The sequence below is a fragment of the Lissotriton vulgaris genome, chromosome 4_1 (genome assembly GCF_964263255.1).
Source record: "Lissotriton vulgaris chromosome 4_1, aLisVul1.2, whole genome shotgun sequence".
NCBI classification, from domain to species: domain Eukaryota; kingdom Metazoa; phylum Chordata; class Amphibia; order Caudata; family Salamandridae; genus Lissotriton; species Lissotriton vulgaris.
The window spans coordinates 1,210,019,081-1,210,037,891 of NC_141691.1; the positions used below are offsets into that span (position 1 = coordinate 1,210,019,081).

At 44.3% G+C, this 18,811-nt stretch overlaps 1 protein-coding gene across 1 annotated transcript in view; it reads right to left on the minus strand.

The window, feature by feature from the left end:
• The window catches only part of NFX1 (nuclear transcription factor, X-box binding 1), an 892,403-nt gene that overhangs the window by 417,901 nt on the left and 455,691 nt on the right, over window positions 1–18,811 (minus strand). The window contains exon 10 of the mRNA XM_086965422.1: window positions 338–435. Coding sequence (XP_086821548.1) covers window positions 338–435 — 98 coding nt within the window. The remainder of the gene's footprint in view (window positions 1–337; window positions 436–18,811) is intronic.

Here is an 18,811-nt window from a genome sequence, read left to right on the forward strand (position 1 = left end):
GGCAGAAGTACATGAGGGAGACAACTGGAAAACACATGCACTCTCGTGGAGTGCTCTCAGAAAAAGAAAAAAGAGGCACCCAAAACGCAAGCAGTGGAACGTCTCAAATACTTAGTCTATGCCACAGGGGAAGGGCAAATACAGCTACAGGAAGTAAAGCCAACAGAAGCAAACAAATTAGAAAAAAAGGAAATTAGAGTGACAAAACAGCCAACCAATGTTAAGCAATGGGCGGGCTTTAAGCGCATTGTAAGCTAACAAAATGTCTTGAAATATACAGAGTATTTTTTTGTTGGGGAGACCGACAAACAAAACTTGATATTGCCAAAAAACATACCTTAGATTTGAAACCGCATCTGCAGGAAATATTGGATGTTCGAGAGCAATTACCACATTCACCTTCATGGCACAGGTTTTCACAAGTGTGAATAAAATCTGAAACATGAACACAATTAACTTAATGACCAAAACAGCAATAACTGATCTAATTCATTATTAGTCACCAATGCTGTTAAAAATAATCTCCCAAAGACAGGCAAACTTAATCGTACAGAGCAGACAATGCAGCTGTGAAATTTTTGGGTAGTCAAATAATGCCATTTTATGATTCCTAACTAAGCAAACAAAAAAATGTTAACACAATTCTTATTTGTATACGTCCATGGGCTGAATTCTGTTTCCAGACAGTGACAATGCTGTCCCCTGGTAACACAGGGTGAAAATCAATTGTACACACATGAGCAGGATGAAAACCAAGTATACAACCTTGAAATGTTTGAATCCAAAAATGTATGCGATTCCTGTGTATCCTCCCACGTCTCCTTTACTCTCACTTTAAATTAAGTCAATTCTGGTGAAATAATCAAATCTGAGCTATTATCTGATTGTACATGCATTTGATATTACTCCAGAGTTAGTGTCTTAAATGGATTCATATTCTATATAGGATAATTTTCCAGTATCAGGAAAAGACAATCGTTTTTTTCTGTAAAAAATTCCTTTCATTATTTCACCAGACCTAACCACCTCCAACAGCCATCAGCTTTGCTACCCTTTCACCAGTGCCCTCCGATTCATTTTCAGTGCAAACTCCAATGGAGAGGCAGGTTGTCTGCATTCTGTGCTAGATATTGAAACAATTTAATTTGGGAATCCCCTATATTGGATAGAACAGAAAGAAGCTGAGCCAGGAGGTACAATTCTTGCCAAACTAAGGCCACAAAAGAAATTGGCAACCAAGAAGAAATGTACTAGTAAAGATGCTCCGTTTTGCTTAATTGGTCACAACATGCTTGACTTTGAAATAGCAGAGAGGGTTAGACAGTGCTTTAGGTGGGCTGAAAAGGTGGGTAGCTGTATCGGCTACAGACTAAGAAAAGTAACTACGATTTGATTATAAGAATGTAACTAATGGCATATTCATATACATGGCTCCACCTACCTCTTGTGCAGGTCATCCTTCTCCTAAACCTGGTGTTTCTCCTCACTGTTCTCCTCCTGAATTCCCCCTTATCGGCATCGCCTTCTGGTCCTCTTTCTGTTACTGCTACCCTTCGTCCTCTTCTTCTAACCCTGGTCCTCTTCCTCTTCTTGTCTTTGCTTCTGGGCAACCATATATTTCAGGTCCTTCTCTGGGCCCTCTTGATCCTGCTAATCCTTCTAGTTAATCAGGACTTAGTCATACTACTACCTGATTATCTCCGCCTAGTCCAAGGTTGCCCCCCTCATCCTGGGGTCTGCACTTTGGTCCTACTACTCTTTCTGGTACACCTCTTGCACCTCCTCTTTAATTGATTCTATGCCCCCCCCCCTGCCCCACCCCCCAGAACTTCCTTCCCTTAGTCCTAAATTGGCCTGATTGGCTTCAGTCTTCCTGATCTTGATCCTCCTGGTCTGGGTCATCCCCTCCAGGTGTTAGCCCGAGTGCTCTGGTTTTCTTCCTGATCTACCTTAACCTGGTCCTCCTTGTTCTGGTTACTGGTACAGATCCCTTGGCCCTCCTAATGCATATTCTTTCCTTCCCTTTAGCCTGTTTGGTTTAGAGTTCTCCGAATCCAGCTTTTGGTTCTTCTGCTCCCCCCACTGCCCCTGATCATGCAGTTATCCCCGATGGTTCAGGTTCTCCTGCTTGTGCTCTTCCACCTCCTGCCCTTTCTCCAGTTCTCCAGGCCAGTACTTAGGTTTTTTTTAAGCAGTGTTCAGATTTTTAGGCTTGGAGTGAAAGCCATGAAGGACAGAAAATGACCCCTAGTAGTAACTCTTTTCAACACCTTATTTCCTTTGAGGGTGCTGAACATCAACAGGACCAACCAACTGAAAGCCCTGGGGATAAGGCACCTGCTGCAGACAGCCATCAAGGTATACCAGTAGCATATTTGCTCAGGTAGTTAATATACTTGGTGGAAAAATGTGTGTACATTTGTGGGTCACAGATGAAAAGCATAGTTAATAGGCTTGTTTCAGAGGATAAAGTAGGTCAAAGATTTGTATTCCATTTAGGATAGCTCAGTGAGTTAATGTTTTAGCAACAAACATCTTACATTTTTTTTGCCTGCAGGTCACGAGTTACAATCTCTGTACTATAGCTCAAGGAGTTATGGGTCCACATCAAAGAGCTGCGTACAACCTGAAGGCATTGGTTTAGAACCTCGCATATTTTTTTTCGCTCTTGGTGTGAAACGCCAAACTATCATGGAAGGTTAGAAGGTACTATCATGGAAGGTTAGAAGCTCTTGCATTGCGAATCAAATGTGACATTAAATTGCATAACAACCATATGTAGCAAAACACTTGACATTGAGGCATTGTACACCAACATTCCTCAATGTCAGGCGTTACAATCAGTGGCTGCCCTTTTGCATAGATTTCCGGACAACAGACCAGATGGCTTTATGCTCCAATGTCTGGAGGTTGCATTTCCTAACAAATTTTTTGATTTTAATGGCTCTCTATATAAACAAATGAAAGGGACATCGATGGGAGCATCTTGTGCCCCAAGTGTGGCTAATGCCTACATGGGGGAGTGGGAACTCAAGAATATTTTTAATGAAGCGTCTCCTTTTTTCGAGAATGTGTTTTTATGGAGACGCTTTATCGATGATATATTTTTCATATGGAGAGGATAAGTAGAGAGCTTACAGGAGTTCATTTTCTGGCTTAATGCCAGCAAAGATAACCTTAGATTTACAGCAAATTGGAGTGCCAGCAGAGTTACATTTTTAGACATCCCCATTGATGGCGCAAATGGACACTTACAGGTAAGTCTCTATAGAAAACCGACTGCCAAGAATACTATATTGCAATTTGGCAGTTTTCATCCTAACTGTCAAAAGGATTCTATCCCCTTTGGGGAGTTTCTCCACATTCAGCGGAATTGCACAGATATGAAATCTTTACATGTACATGGTGATCCACTTAGAGAGAGACTCTTAAATCAAGGATACCCACATCGGTTAGTATGCCACGCTTATAAGAGAGCGAAGTATTATGATAGGGAGGCATTACTACATGGCACTATACGTGCAACATGCCACCAAATTACCTGCGTAATTAATCACTCCACTTTAAATTTCAAAATAAAGAATGTGATTAATAAAAATTGGAGGATTCTTAACACAGATGAAAATGTATCTCAGTTGCCCCTTCCTCTCGTTGCGTATAGAAGAAATCGGAACCTCAGGGACTTGTTGGTTTACACGCGTAACAAAACCAAGAATTTAGATAAACAAAGATCCATCACTGATCTACCTTGTATAATGGGGAATCACAGATGTGGCTCGTGCCACGCATGTGAATCGGCCTTAGTTACAGACCGGCTTAGCTATAATAACATCGATGTCAAGTTGAGATGTCTTACCAACTGCAGAAGTAGTAATATTGTGTATATGCTCTTCTGCCCTTGTGGTCTTGCATGTGTGGGGGAGACAGGCCAGGAATTCCGCCTGCGCTTCAGTGAACATAAATCCGCTACCAGGACCAAGAAGATCACTGCCCCCCTAGTACAGCACTTCCTAGAATGTAACCATATGGAAGTGGACCTGAAATGGTGTATAGTAGAGAAAATACAGCAGAGGATGGAACAATCCTAAGAGGTAACGCGTAAGAAACGCGAAACCTTTTGGATATTCCATTTTGATAGTGTACGGAAAGGCATGCATGAAGACGTAGCCTGGTATGTTAACAAAATGTGACCAACCCACATATACCTCTGGAAAAATCCTGGTGGTAGTGAGCTCAAAATAACATACACTTACTGAGGTGTTATCGTTTATTAGTAAATCATATGCAGATTTAGTTCGCTGGACTGTAATCTCACCCTGTGGTGGGGTACAGTTTATAGGAAACCTATAGTCCTCGCAAATGTCTTTGGGACTCTGCTGAATATGGCATGGGGTAATTGTACAACACTGTCACTTAAGCTCCATAATTATAGTTGTGAATTATGATCTGATTAGGTTTTTCTTGTTTCTATATTCCTTTTGTCATGCAATTATCTTTTTTTTTATTTAAAGGTTTTTTTATTTTTCTTTTACAAACATAAGCACATTTCTGCTTGCACAGGTTATAATTGACATTTACAATTACAATCTTTTGCTTAATTACTGATTTTCCTAAATATCATCTTTTAAAATATGCCATACAAATAGTGAACCCCACCACAATAACTTTGAGAATTTGAAATTTTTTTACACATCAAGTAGATCTTATACAATATATAAAAAAAAAGGGGAAAATACAGAATACTAACAACCACAAATTAACCAGTCCTCTCTAATGCCCTCAAAAATTATTATCTTTGCTTTTCCTTCCATTTACTTAGTGGCTCCCATATTTTTTTCCCCAATCGTCTTCCTCTCCCCCCTTTCCGAGCATATATATTTTCTTCAATCTTATGAGCATATAATGTATTTGCCAACCAGTTTTGGAATTTTGGGGGATCTTTGTCTAACCAAGCCCTAGCAATTGTTAATCTATAAACTGCCATTAGGACGAACATAAATTCTGTATACTGCTCACACTCCTGCTCAGTCACCCCCAACATAATCCATGATGGGGTAAGGCGAATCCCAATATTCAAAGACTTTGCTAAGAACCCCTCAATCTCCCTGATCAGAGACTGTAACTGAGGACAAGTAGCAAAAATGTGTATACTGTCTGCTTCCAATTCATTACATCGGGGGCAATTAATTCCTGTGTTCCCACCCCATTTTGCAATCCGAGCCGGGGTAAAATATAGAAAATAGAGCGTTTTATAGTGCTGAGACTGCAGAGGGGCTGCACTCAGGATTGTACACCCTAAATCTAAGGAATCCTGAAACAGATTTCTTCCTACCCCCAATTTTTCTGCCCACTTCTGACTAAATTTCTCTAAATCATCCTGTTTACCCTTGATCAGGGCTGCGTAGAGTGACCTGATTGAGCAATCTCCCATCAGCTTTATTCTCTCCATTATTTCTATTTTACTAAAGCCTACCGGGCCTCCTATTTTATTCTTTAAAAAACTCCTAATCTGGAGGTACTTGAAGAAGCCCCTGTTATCTATACCGTATGACTCACGTAGTTCTGAGAACTGTTTAAAGCCATCCTGAGTAAAGAAATCACCTATTTGCGTAATCCCTTTTGTTGCCCAATCCATCATCGTTTGGTCAGCAAATATTTCCGCTGGGAGCGATCTGTTGTTAATCAAGTAGACATATCTATTAAACCTCCCCATCTTAACTTTCTTTGTAAAAGCATTCCACACCGTAACTGCTGCCTTAACAGTTTTAAACCTGGTTCTCTTAAAATAACTAAAATCTGTACATTTTAGAAAGCAATTGTAAACATTTGGTCCGAGTACCACAGTATATAGTTCATTAGCCATAGTTTGCATGGTTATATCCTCCATACTCCCCCCAATTAAACCTTGAATGTATTGCAAAACGGAGGCCATGTAATACAAACGGAAATCTGGTACACCCCAGCCCCCTTTTTCCCTGGGGAGTGTCATGTATCTATAAGCTCTTCGGGTCTTACCATGCGCCCAGATAAACCTGTTACATAGGGCCTCAATTCTATTGAACCAGCTGGCTTCAAACAAGAGAGGTATGGCCCTAAAGAAGTACAAAAATTTAGGCAAAATCATCATCTTAATAATATTAGCACATCCTACCAGGGACAGGTGTAGATTATTCATTTTCTCTAAGTCCCTTTTGACTTGAACCATCAAGGGATCCATATTATTTTCAACAATTTTATCAATATCTGCTGTGATTCGCACCCCTAGATACGTTGCCTCTCCCACCACTCTATCATCAGTACATACTACCCACTGATTTTTGACAATCTGAGTTTTGGTACTATTTAAACTATAGCCTGAAAATTGTCCAAATCGCCCTGCTTCACCCTCAATTATACTTATAGCAATTGTAGGACTTGCAGTGAGGACAGCCACGTCATCTGCGTATGCTAGCGTTTTCAGTCTAGAGCCATTTAACATTAGTGGAGGAATTTGACCCTTATTTTCCAGTTTCCGTATATAGGGGTCAAGATATAGAGCGAAAAGGAGGGGGGAAGAGGGGCATCCCTGCCTAGTACCTCTCTGAATGTTGACTGCTGAAGACTGACCTCTATTAACCCTTATCTTAGCCGTCGGGTTTATATATAGGGTTTGCAGAGCCTTTATATATCTTGGTCCTATACCATTCCATCTCAAAACCTCCCACAGATGCCTCCAGGATACCCTATCGAATGCTTTCTCTGCATCCAAAAAAAGAGCAGCCATGGGGTTTTTTAGAGTGTTTGCAACGTCGATTGCCATGACTACCTGTCTGGTGTGCTGGGTTGTTCCCTTACCCGGTATAAAGCCATGCTGTGATGGAACTACGAGTGCTTCAATTACCCTAGATAGTCTTTTCGCCAATATTTTAGAAAATACCTTAACGTCTGCGTTCATTAACGTTATGGGTCGATATGACCCTGGAACATCTGTTGGTTTGCCCTTTTTTGGTATTACGATAATGTCTGCACTCCCCCATGATTCTGGAACAGACTCGCCCGCTTGTGCCAACAACATTACATTGAACATTTCATTCAGAAGGGATGGTTGAAAGATTTTATAAAATTCTACCGGTATTTGATCCGGCCCTGCCGCCTTGCCAGATGGTAAATCCCTCAAGGCCTCCACTAGTTCATTCATCTGTACTGCGTCTTCCAGTCGGTTTCTGTCCTCTTCTGCTAGGACAGATGGTTCTAATTCATTTAAGTAGCTGCTGATGTCTTCATCCCTTTCCTGAACATCTAGGGTATATAATTTCGTGTAGAAACATTTAAAAACTTCTCTAATCTGATCGGGTTCCTTGACTGTGACTCCCTGGGAGTTTTTAATCTCCTTAATATCAGCAATCCCCTCCCTTTGCCTAGTCATGCAATTATCTTTATACACTGTCTATAAGTATGTCAACTCTGACAAAGGTTTTTATTCTGGGCTGTAGGAATAGCGTGGTTTTAATATAACTAGGTCGTAGGCTGTTGATCAGTCTTTGTAGATTAGCGCTCAAATTATATATTGATCGCTATGCAGTACACCGTTCTAACATGGCGATAGTCCCTTGACGATGCAGATGACGTGGGATTCTCTAGTTAGCGTCCGCCATGATTGAGCGATCGTAAAGGATGTTCTGTACACTATTGTTTAGTTAAAAATAGGAGATCTTTAGTGCTTACTACAGTGCCGGTTTTGTATTGGACTTTTAGTATAACGCATGGTATACATAGTGACCAACTTCTCTATGGATTAAATATATTATCGTCATGCAGTATACATCTCCAAAATGGCTATCACACTCAGTCCTCTTTCTATGCAAATAATTTGGGAGGCTCCCGATAGCGCCGACCATTTTCGTGCGTTTTTGAAGGAGGTTTGAACAGTATTTAAACTCCCACAAGTGCTCGGCCGAGCCGTCTCATCTTTGCTGTGTTTCATTGGGCGGCCGACACAGCAGTACTTTACTGCTTAGAAGGAGGTAAGACATCATGGACGGGGCTTAACGTCGTACTAATCTCGTCATTAGGAGTAGCCTACTGTTAAGGTACGAGATGGGTGATAGACTAGTAGATGTGGAAAAACCGAACTATCCTCACTTAAGGGGTTTTGTTAGTTATGAGTCAGGCTTCTGAAATGCCAAGCGGCGAGCGACTGTTAAATGACTAAGTGCAATTACACTACTGTGTGTTAGGGACACCTTTTAGTATTCGAGGGGCTCTTACACTAATAGAGCAAAAACTAGGCGTCCTAAACGCTAAGCACTTAACTGCTGGTGTACTACTGCTTGTCTGAGACTTCCTTTAATACTTGAGGGGCCTTTAGACTTATTAGATCGCAAAACCACTGTGAATTGGCCGCTATTAATGTCAACAGAGGGACCTTTTTTAGAATCATTATATTGAATAACACTATATACTCGCATCCATTTAAATTAACTGTTTGTGCTATCCTCATTAATACAACTGCCCTAGGTAATAAAGGTGTGGTAGGATTGAACACGTATCTAGTAGATTCTAGTAAAGTAGAGCCGCAGTAGTTTTACTAACCTTGCAGCGATTAGCCACAATACATGGGTCAGGATTAAGTTTACTGCGTGGACGTGTCATTTAGAGTTAGTCTTAGCAGTAATAGGGAGCTCTTCTTAATAAAAAATAAGGAATTACGTTCGGATAGTAAAATCTGTTAATATTCTTTTCAGACATTGCGTTACTATCCGCCCTGGATCAAAGGATCTTCATAAAATATACTGTAATTGGGAAAAGAAACGGTGTCCCAAGAAAAATGATCTAACAAGGTTGGTATATCTTTTAGTAATTGTCACCATCTATTGCGAGAGATCAATATTTGGAGGGCTTCAGTTATAGGGTAATCATTACTCTGTTCTTTCAGCTGATACTTTTATTTGCCGGCCCCCATCTTCATTGTGAGAGGAATTCCTGTTTATTAACACAGTGCTCCATTAAAACAGCGATTTTGGTAAGACAATTTTGCTAAGTACATTGCTAGGTATTACCTTACGATGTAGCAATAGACTGACTGCCAGTTTTCATGATTGTAGGTGTGCTGACAGCATATCTTTGAACATTGGTGGATTCTCCTGTTGCTTAGCAATACAGAACTTAGCGGAACGCATTCTAATCCTATGGCATGATGATGTAAGTCAGCATGGGGTTATAGGTACTAGGGTGCCAGGTGATGTTTATCATAGGTCTTAATGTTGTTTGTTCACAGGGTGTTGGTGATGGTATTAGTACTATTGAGTTTGGAAAATTTGAGCCACAGCTACTTACTTTTTTTCTTTCTTTGCTGATTAATTTTCATACATGGTTAACTGTGCCTTTTTCTTGGCATAGGAACTTATACCTGATCAGGAATCTGTTGATTCCCCACTTAGAATGAATGTGGCCAAACTGAGTGTATCATGTTCATTAGTGACATGTGGGTGTCCTGCTTAGGTCTTGCTGATGTAGTAATTAATTGTTTTAAATTTAGTTTTTTCTAGTTCACAGTGATGACATCTCATTATATTTATAGGTCCCCTGGGATATGAAAGTTTTATATCTGGAAAGGTCCTGAGGAAGGTGGTCCTAACAGCTTGAAACCCACCAAAACGTGCGTCGACCTAGTGCAGAGTCTCATGCTTTGCATTTAGATTCTGTTGTTGACACAAACTCTACCGTGTACAGATATTGTATGAGTGGAGTTGATGTGAGATTGAATGAAGTGGTATGGTTGAAGTATGATTGTGTTTGTTTTTGTTTAATTTAAACTAGGGGTGTTTTGCCACATATGTTTGTTATGCAATTTAATGTCACATTTGATTCGCAAAGATCATGGTTTAAAAAGAAATGTACCAATGATTGTATATACTAAGGATTATTTATGATGATGTTTTTACTAAAAACTCAAAGAAATAATATGATAAAAAGAGAAGAAATATTTTTGATAAAAAGAAATGAATTGTTTTGATACAATAAAAAAAAGAAATTATGAGATCAACTTGTTTGTCACTGATGTACTTTTGAAGTGAACTAAAAAATACAGGAACTATGTCGGATGTAAAGGTATGATGGGAAATATTTATATGGTTGTATGCATTCTTTTCCCCTCTTTTCCCTGACCTAGAATTACTATAGAGGGGGTCCCTTATTCTTGCTTCTGTACACTGGACAGAGGCACAGTAAGTTTCAGGACACAGTAAAATTCGCTACGGTCCATCCCAAAACCAAAATCCGGCTCAATAGCCTACTGGATTCCTCAAACAAGTAATACTGCAGGGATATATCTGGATCAAAAGTTCAAAGTACATTTTCTAAAGCAAATGTTGGCATTGGGAAAAAAGTGTTTTGGTACAAAAGTGTAACCCACAAAACCAGTCCATGGATAGTCGATGGGGGGAGTTTATTTGTGGTTTTCACAAGTACAGACCAGCCATGAATAAATAAAGAGGATGAGTCTAAATTGTTAGTTGCATACAAACTATGCAGATGAATTTACATTGTCAAGGTGCCCGGAAAAAACAAGTCTGCTTGATCCTGTGAGTAAACTTAAATCTTCACAATGGGAATATTAGATTAAAATGTGAGTGCAAAAATTCAGTTGAGGCTATGGGTTTAGTAAACATCAGAGCAAGTTTATCTGTGACTAGATACACCTGCAAAGAACAAAAGATAATCTAGTGGTGTCGAGCAGAGGATTCCAATTTTTTAGGTTCATGCTTATCTAGTTTCATCAGCTGACCAATAATGCTAGCCTTAAAAAGTTCACCATCATTTCCAAGGTATATCATTTACATTTATGAATGAATAGCAAGAAATACGCCTTTAGTAGAATGAGACTACAGATCTACCGTGAGGCATTATGATAAACATTTTGTCAACTTCTAAAGAAATCACACAGCTAAACAAAGGTGCTGGGATATTTATTTGCCTGGGCAAAAGTGAACAGGGTCTCAGGAAGTTATAATGTGCACGTAACAAGAGTATACATGACACAGTGAATGATAAAAACACAAAATTGCAACAATTCTGCTATGTTTAAGTACACGTTTGGCATTGATATGTTGAGAAAGGTCGCGAACAGTACATGATATCAAGAGGGAGTACACCAGAGCTAGACAATAACGGTCATATTACTAACCAGTGACCTTATGACCCTGAGTCACAATCATTATTTCATTATCGCAGTTGCCCTGGCTGAGCTCTTGATTACAGTACTTAAATCTTAGTACCCTAGAAAGGAACACACCCGTGTTTCAGGGCCTTTTAAAGCTAAACCGGTTGACCTCATGTGTGGAGAAGGAAATCTTGCTAGGACCAACAAAACACAACTTCTAGTTAACCTAAACATAATCTGGGGAAGGGCAGAAAATAACGTGACAAGCTCATCAAAACCAGAAAAAGTTAGAGGTTTACAATAAAGCAACAATAGTTTGCAAGAACAATATAACAAGAAGCCAGTATGATACAGAGTCCTAACACCACAGTCCATAACAATATGGTACTGTGCCATATTTGATCATGCAAAGAATTATGTCAAACATAAGTAATGTATTTGACGCTGCAAGGTTTATCCCAGGAATAGGTCAAGACGAACAAGTTACTTACCTTCGGTAACAAAATATCTGTAAGAAACATAGATTGGTTATAGATTCCTTACCTAAGAATTACCCCAGGCGTCCAGACTGGATCCGGGAAGTTTTTCGGCAGCAGTACCTCAGGCGTCGAAAGGTGGCATCGGTCGGCGCCGGGATGATGTTGCTACTTAGACTCCGCCCTCACGCCCTGACGTCAGTTCTGTCCACAACTTTCGGTGACAGAAACGCAGAGCCATGCAAGACACTGATGACTGATGTACAAAACTAGGGCCTTGCAAGGATGTCCTTAACCCTAGAAATTAGTTCGCAGAACGGGGAAGATAGGGTGGCGGTAAGAAATCTATAACTAACCTATGTTTCTTACAGATATATTGTTTCTGAATATAAGTAACTTGTTCATCTTAAAGAAACATTTTAGTTATAGATTCCTTACCTTAGAATAGACACCCCAGCAATACCAACCCCAGAGGTGGGTCTGCAAACCAAGATCACATCAGAAAGTCCTGGAGAACAGAACGCTAAAAAAAACATCTTTCCGGACTGGACTGTCAAGGCAGTAGTGTTTCGTAAATGTGTGCAACGAAGCCCACGTAGCTGCCTGATTGTCATTTAGAGGAATGCCTCTTCCCAAAGCAGTAGTTGCTCCCGTGCCCTGGTGGACTGGACGCTCAGCCCCACTGGAGGCTTCTTCTTTGCCAAAGAATAGCAGGCTTTGATACACAAACCAACCCATCGGGATATAATCCGCTTGTGTACACCCGACCTTTCTTGGCGCCCAAGTACCCAACAAAGAGCTGGTCATCCACCCGGAACTGTTCGGTGCGATCAAGATAAAAGAAACCGGTCCTCAGTAGCTTGTTTCCGGTCCAGGGAAGGCATGGCTTGGCAGTTCGGGCTGGACTGTTCCCATGAGGCACAGGTCAGACTGATTTGCATATGGCCATGTCTAAACTGGGGTGGCAGAGTGGGCTAAAGAACAGTGATGGATTAAACCCAGATCAGTTGTCTGGGGGTGAGTGCTTGTATTGTCAACGCTCCGCCAATCATTTCCTTTGGTTTTTCTTTGTTCGCCATAAGTTGGCAGGGTATGCTCAGACGTAAGTCCCTTGCTCACTTTGCCACTGGATTGAAGCAAGCCGGGCTGAAGACGGCTGAAATGCCAGAAACCGGTCCTCTGTAGCTTGTTTCCGGTCCAGGAAAGGCATGGCTTGGCAGTTCGGGCTGGACTGTTCCCATGAGGCACAGGGTCAGACTGATTTGCATATGGCCATGTCTGAACTGGGGTGGCAGAGTAGGCTAAAGAATGGTGATGGATTAAACCCAGATCAGTTGACTGGGGGTGAGTACTCGTATTGTCAACTCTCCGTCCATCATTTCCTTTGGTTTTTCTTCAAGATAAAAGAAAAGCACACGTTTTGTGTCCAGACGGTGGAGCCTCTCTTCCTCTTTCGAAAGATGCGGAGGCGGAAAGAAGGTGGGCAAAGTCATGGTCTGCCCGATGTGGAAGGCAGTGACAACCTTGGGCAGGAAGGATGGACGAGTTCTGAGAACTACCTTGTCTGGATGGACAGGCAGGAAATAGGCTTGGATGAAAGAACCTGGAGTTCACTCATTCTTCTGGCAGATGTGATGGCTACCAGGAATGCAGTTTTAAGCGTCAGAACCCTCAAACGAAAATTGTGAAACGGCTCAAAGGGAGCGTACATTAAATAGGTTAAAACTAGATACCAGTCCCACTGAGGCATAACAAAGGGAATAGGAGGAAAGAGATAGTTATGCCTTTCAAGAAACGATTAACAACCGGGGACTTGAATAGAGAAAGCTGACCTGGAAGATGAAGGAAGGCAGAGATAGCCCTTGATATTCCCCAGAGCAGAGCCGTGCTGGGCAAAAGAAAGGAGAAACAAGAGAACCTCAGAAAGAGGGGCAGAGAGGGGATCCAAAGCATTTGCTGTGCACCATGCCACATATTTGTTCCAACGGTAGGCGTATACTGTCTTAGTGGAGGGACGTGTGGCTGCCAAGATTACATCACAAACTTCGTGAGGCAGGTCAAAAGATGTCAACTGCAGCCGCTCAATCTCCATGCATGAAGGTGGAGGCTGGACAGGTTTGGGTGGAGGACCGCCTAGCGAGTGCCACCATGGAACCACTCTTTCTGACAATAATTTACTGACCCAGGTTCCTTAGTGAGTTGGGTTCTCTTGTCCTTTTTCGCGACCTTGGAAATTCCAACACGCAGAATTGCTGACATTGCTTGCTGACATTGCACATTCTCTTCGGTGGCGAACAGATCTAACCAAGGCTCTCCCCACTATCAAAGGAGACCTTGCACCGAGTGAAGACGCCATTCGTGATCCATCATGCACCTGCGACTGAGTTAGTTGGCCCTGACGTTCAGTGAACCTGCCAGGTGTTGAACCACCAGGGATATGCCCGAATGTTCCATCCAGGTCCAGGGGCAGAGGGCCTCCTGACATAGGGTCCAAAACCCCACCCTATCCTGTTTGTTGCAGTACCACATGGTGGTGGTGGTGTCTGTGAACACCTACACTAATCTTCCCCGGACAGAGGGAAGGAATGCCTTGAGTGCAAGACGGATCGCCCGGAGCTCCAGAAGGTTGATATGGAGCCCGGACTCAGCCGGAGACCAGAGGCCTCTGATCTCCGCTTTTCCCATGTGGCCACACGATCCCAGAAGGAATGCCCCCATCACCACTGTGTGATCTGGTTGGATAAGGGAGAGGGATCTGCTGTTGACCCAATCCTGGTTCGTGAGCCACTACTACAATTGTCGTGCAGTGCCCTCCAAGATCTGGATACGATCGGACAGATTCCCCTGATGCTGCGCCCGCAGGAACTTCAGGTCCCACTGCAGAAACTGCATATGTCACTTGGTATGATCGACCAGTCAGATGAAGGAGGCCATGAGGCCCAGCAGCCTCAGGGTCACCCTGACCAAAACCCGGGATAGAGGCTGAAAGATCGGAGTCATAGCTCGAATATCTCGGACTTGCTGTTCGGGAGGATAAACCCGAAACAGAGTCCTGCAAGTCCAATGCTACCATCCAGTTCTCTGGGTCGAGGGCAGACAAGACCTGAGCGAGCGTCAACATCTTGAACTTCTCCTTCCGGAGGAAGCGGTTGATGTTCCTGAGGTCCAAGATAGGAAGCATGCCCTCGTCCTTCTGAGTACCAGAAAGTAGTGGGAGTAACAACCACAACCAACTTCTGGTACAGGAACGCGCTCAATGGCTCCCTTGGCCAAGAGAGCCATTACTTCCTGTTGGAGAAGGCCCAGGTGAGCCTCTGACATGCGGTGGTATTGAGGAGACATGGTTCGAGGTGTAGCTTTGAAGGGGAGGGAGTAGCCCCTTTGGACTATCTGCAAAACCCACCTGTCTGACGTGATGGTGCAACAGTGGGGGGAGGTGATGGCGGATCCTACCGCCCACTGGCTCTTGATCGGCCTGAAAAGTCGGGCTAGGAAGGCTTGGCGGCTGCTGCAGAGGGGGGGGGGGGGTTGGCTGGCCTGCCCGCTGGCCCGCTGAACCACGGCGGTGGTTCCCACATCCCCGGAAGCGTGAAGATTAGGAAACTTGCAGCAGCTTGTAGCTATGGTTGGGACGTAGTAGGCCACCTCTTACGTAGCCACGAAAGGGGCTAAAAGCAGACTGCGAAGGGTGGCTGGAGAGGCCCAAGGACTTGGCCGTAGCCCATGAGTCATTGAAACGCTCTAGAGCGTTTTCCGCTTTGTGGCCAAAAAGGCGATGGCCATCTAAAGGCATGTCCATGAGGGTATTCTGGACATCCCCCGAAAAGCCAGTCATCCTCATCCAGGCGTAGCGACAAAGGGCTACTGACATGGAAATTGTCCTGCCCAGAGAGTCCGCGGTATCCAGCCCACAACGGATGGTAAACTTCTCTGCATCCCTCCTGGTGGCAACAGCCTCGGAGAGCACTTTCCGGGCCTACTCCGGACACTGAGGTAGCACTTGTGCAACTGTATACCACACAGAGTGGGAATAATGGACCAATAGACATTCAGTGTTTACCGACCGCAGTCCGAAGTGGCGTAAGAGAGCATCTTTGTTTCAAGATGATCCAGCTTCTTGGATTCCCTTTCCAGTGAAGCTGTATGGAATGCGCTCTTTGAAGTGGAGGCTTGGACCACCAAGCTCACAGGGATGGGGTGTTGGGAGAGGAAAGTCGGGTCGCCCGGAGTTGGGCGGTGGCATCGGGCAATCATCCTATCCTCTGGAGCCCCCGTGTTAGGCCTGGACCAGGTGCCCAAAAGGACGTCGGTAAGGGCCTCATTAAATGGCAACAGGAGCTCCGAAGAGCTCGCAGCCGGCTAAAGCACCTCTAGCTCGAGGTTGAGAGCCTCGGCCGCCCCACGCAACACCACTGCGGAGGGGAAAACATGCCACAGTAGGAGGAGCTAACATGCCAAGGTCAGGGGAGTTGTCTAGACCACTGGCATCCCCCAGTTCCTCTCTCCAGTCCTGCTCAGAGTCTAGCTGATAATGTTAAAGGGTCACCTGACCCCTCCCAGTCCTCATCCTAATCCTAATCCTCTGGGTGCCAATCTGGCCAAAAAGGGACCCCAGAAGTGAACAGGGGCCCAAAAAACCCTGCTCTGCGCCCGTTCCTGCGGCAGCGTTGCCGGAGAAAGCGGTGCTGGTGAAGGTGTTATAAGGTGAATCGAAGCCGATCCAGATCCAGGCCTGGATCCAAGGGGGCCGCCAGAGCCGTCAGCGGAGAAGGCCTAGGTCCCCCTACAGAGTCCACGGGCCCGAAAGCACGCCGGCAGGTTCGGGCTGCCCAAAGATGGCGTACATTACCTCGTACAATTTACGAAGCTGGGCAGGAGTCGCCCCGGGTCGACAGGGAAGCCCGGATTTGACTCTTTGGGCGCCACCTGCGGAGCAGCGGGGGAGGGGCACCGCCCGCATCCCTCTTCGCGTCAGCCAACCGACAGGGAGAAGTCAAAGAGCGAGGATGCTTCTTCGACTTCTTCTTGTGCTTCGCTTACCCGACCCAGAGTGTGAAGACTCCGAAGACTTGGAAGAGTGAGGATAGCTCCGTGACCGGTCTCTCGACCTCCCTCGCGACCAGGAACTCGAGCCGACTGCCGACATTCAAGAAGCTTTTGGACCACTCCCGCAAAGCCTTCGGAGCCATGGACCAGCAGTCGGAGCACGACTTGAGATCGTGGTCGCGCTCAAGGCAAAAGAGGCACACGCAGTATGAATCCCTAACCGACATCGGTCAGCTACAGGAACCTCATGTCTTGAAGCCGGGCACCAGGAGTCATAGACTCAAAGAAGACTTAGACAAAAGTCGCTCAAAAAGTTCAGTCAATTTAGAGGGCTTTCTCCCCCTCATCGATATTGTACAGGACTATGGAGTGACCAAACCTCACATGTTCCAGTACTTCCAACTCCGTCATTGGCTTTCGAGTCCGGAATGCGCTCCCCTAGTAAGTCGGCGACTGACACCATTCGAGAAGTGGCTGATCACGAAAGATTCGGACCGGCACCTCATCTCGGACCTTTACAAGATTCTATCACCCGCGGCCGGCCCAGGTAAGACGGCGGGACAGAAACGCTGGGAATCGGAACTCGGCAGGGCATTGTCACCCAAGGAATGGGGGTTTATATACTACAGAGTGGCACACACCACTCGTAATACTAATGCCAGAGAAGCGGCGGTGAAATTGGCCATATACTGGCACCTTACCCCGGTCAGACTCAATCGAGGCAATCCACTTCGAAGCGCGTTGTGCTGGAGGGGCTGCGGCGAAAAAGGCACTTGGACCCATCTCCTGTGGGATTGCCGCGCAATCCAGAATTACTGGAAGGCGGTTCTAGATGATATCGACTCCACCTTTCAAACTGAAATTCCACGCTTCCCCGCATATACCATCTTAGGGCTACCCAACGCGCTTACATTTCCTCCGAGATCCCCACGCAGCAAAAAGATGGGCATTGCCATGCAAGCAGCATCACAACATATCCTATCACTCTGGGGATCAACCACCACACCCACTCACCCTGGATGGCTGCATAAACTATGGTTCACGCTAGGCATGGAACGTATTCAAGCCACACTTACACACACAACAGACTCATTTCAGAAAGTTTGGCAGCCGCTTTTATCCCTCCTGTCCAAAGAATTTCACGAAATCACCTGCCCAAAATATCTTCGCATTCTACGGCTTACAGGACCACCACAAGATCCCCCATAAGCTCGAATACCCTGCGGCATACAGCTCTAAACGTGTCATACCAGAGGTCCCGAGTATACTGGTCGGGGTGGGGGGAGGGAGGGGATGTTGGGAAGAGGGAGGGGGGTTTGGTTCCTTTTCTTGTTATGGTCGGTTGACCTTTTTGCATGGCACCTTAATCGCAGCACTGGCTCTGCATATCTGTGTTGGCATATTGTTCTTGCTTACTTGATGACAATTAGAGAAGACGTGCCTGTCTGTCTCGCTCGCTATATATGCCTGCTACTTACCTGCTGTTTTGAAATGCCAACTTTCGCTCTTAAAACCAATAAAACAAAATTTGAAATTAAAAAGTTCAGTCAAAAAGTGACTGGAGGTACCGCTCTCTCAGGATCTGCGCTTGTTGGCATGGAAAAAGAAAGAACTGACGTCAGCGCACAAGGGCCGCGTCTAAGTAGCTACCGAGACGTCACCCCGGTGACCAAGACGCCAACGACGGACGCGACCAACGCCACCTTTCGAGGCGCAGAGGTACTGCTGATGAAAAACTTTCCGGATCTAGTCTGACCCATGGGGGTAATTCTGAGGTAAGGAATCTATAACTAACATGTTTCTTTCGGATCTGCAGCTTAAGGAGACTTTTTCTTTTTATAAGAAAATTTCCTGCGCAAAAACGAAACCAGAAGTATCGGAACACTCTACACAGAAAAAAATTCACTTAATAAAACATTCCAGAGGAAAAACAATGCAATAAAGTCATGAAAAATGGAGCATTAAAATGAAGATTAGAACAAAAGAAAATTATTCCCAAACAAAGCAAAGAATAAAGCCTCCACATTTTCTATCAAAAACTTATATTGCTTCGTTCAGCTATCCGCCTCTTTGCAGGAACATATGTGAAAGACAAAGAGGTTTGGTCAGTCACATTTAACCAACCTACTTCTTTGCCATAAGGAACAGC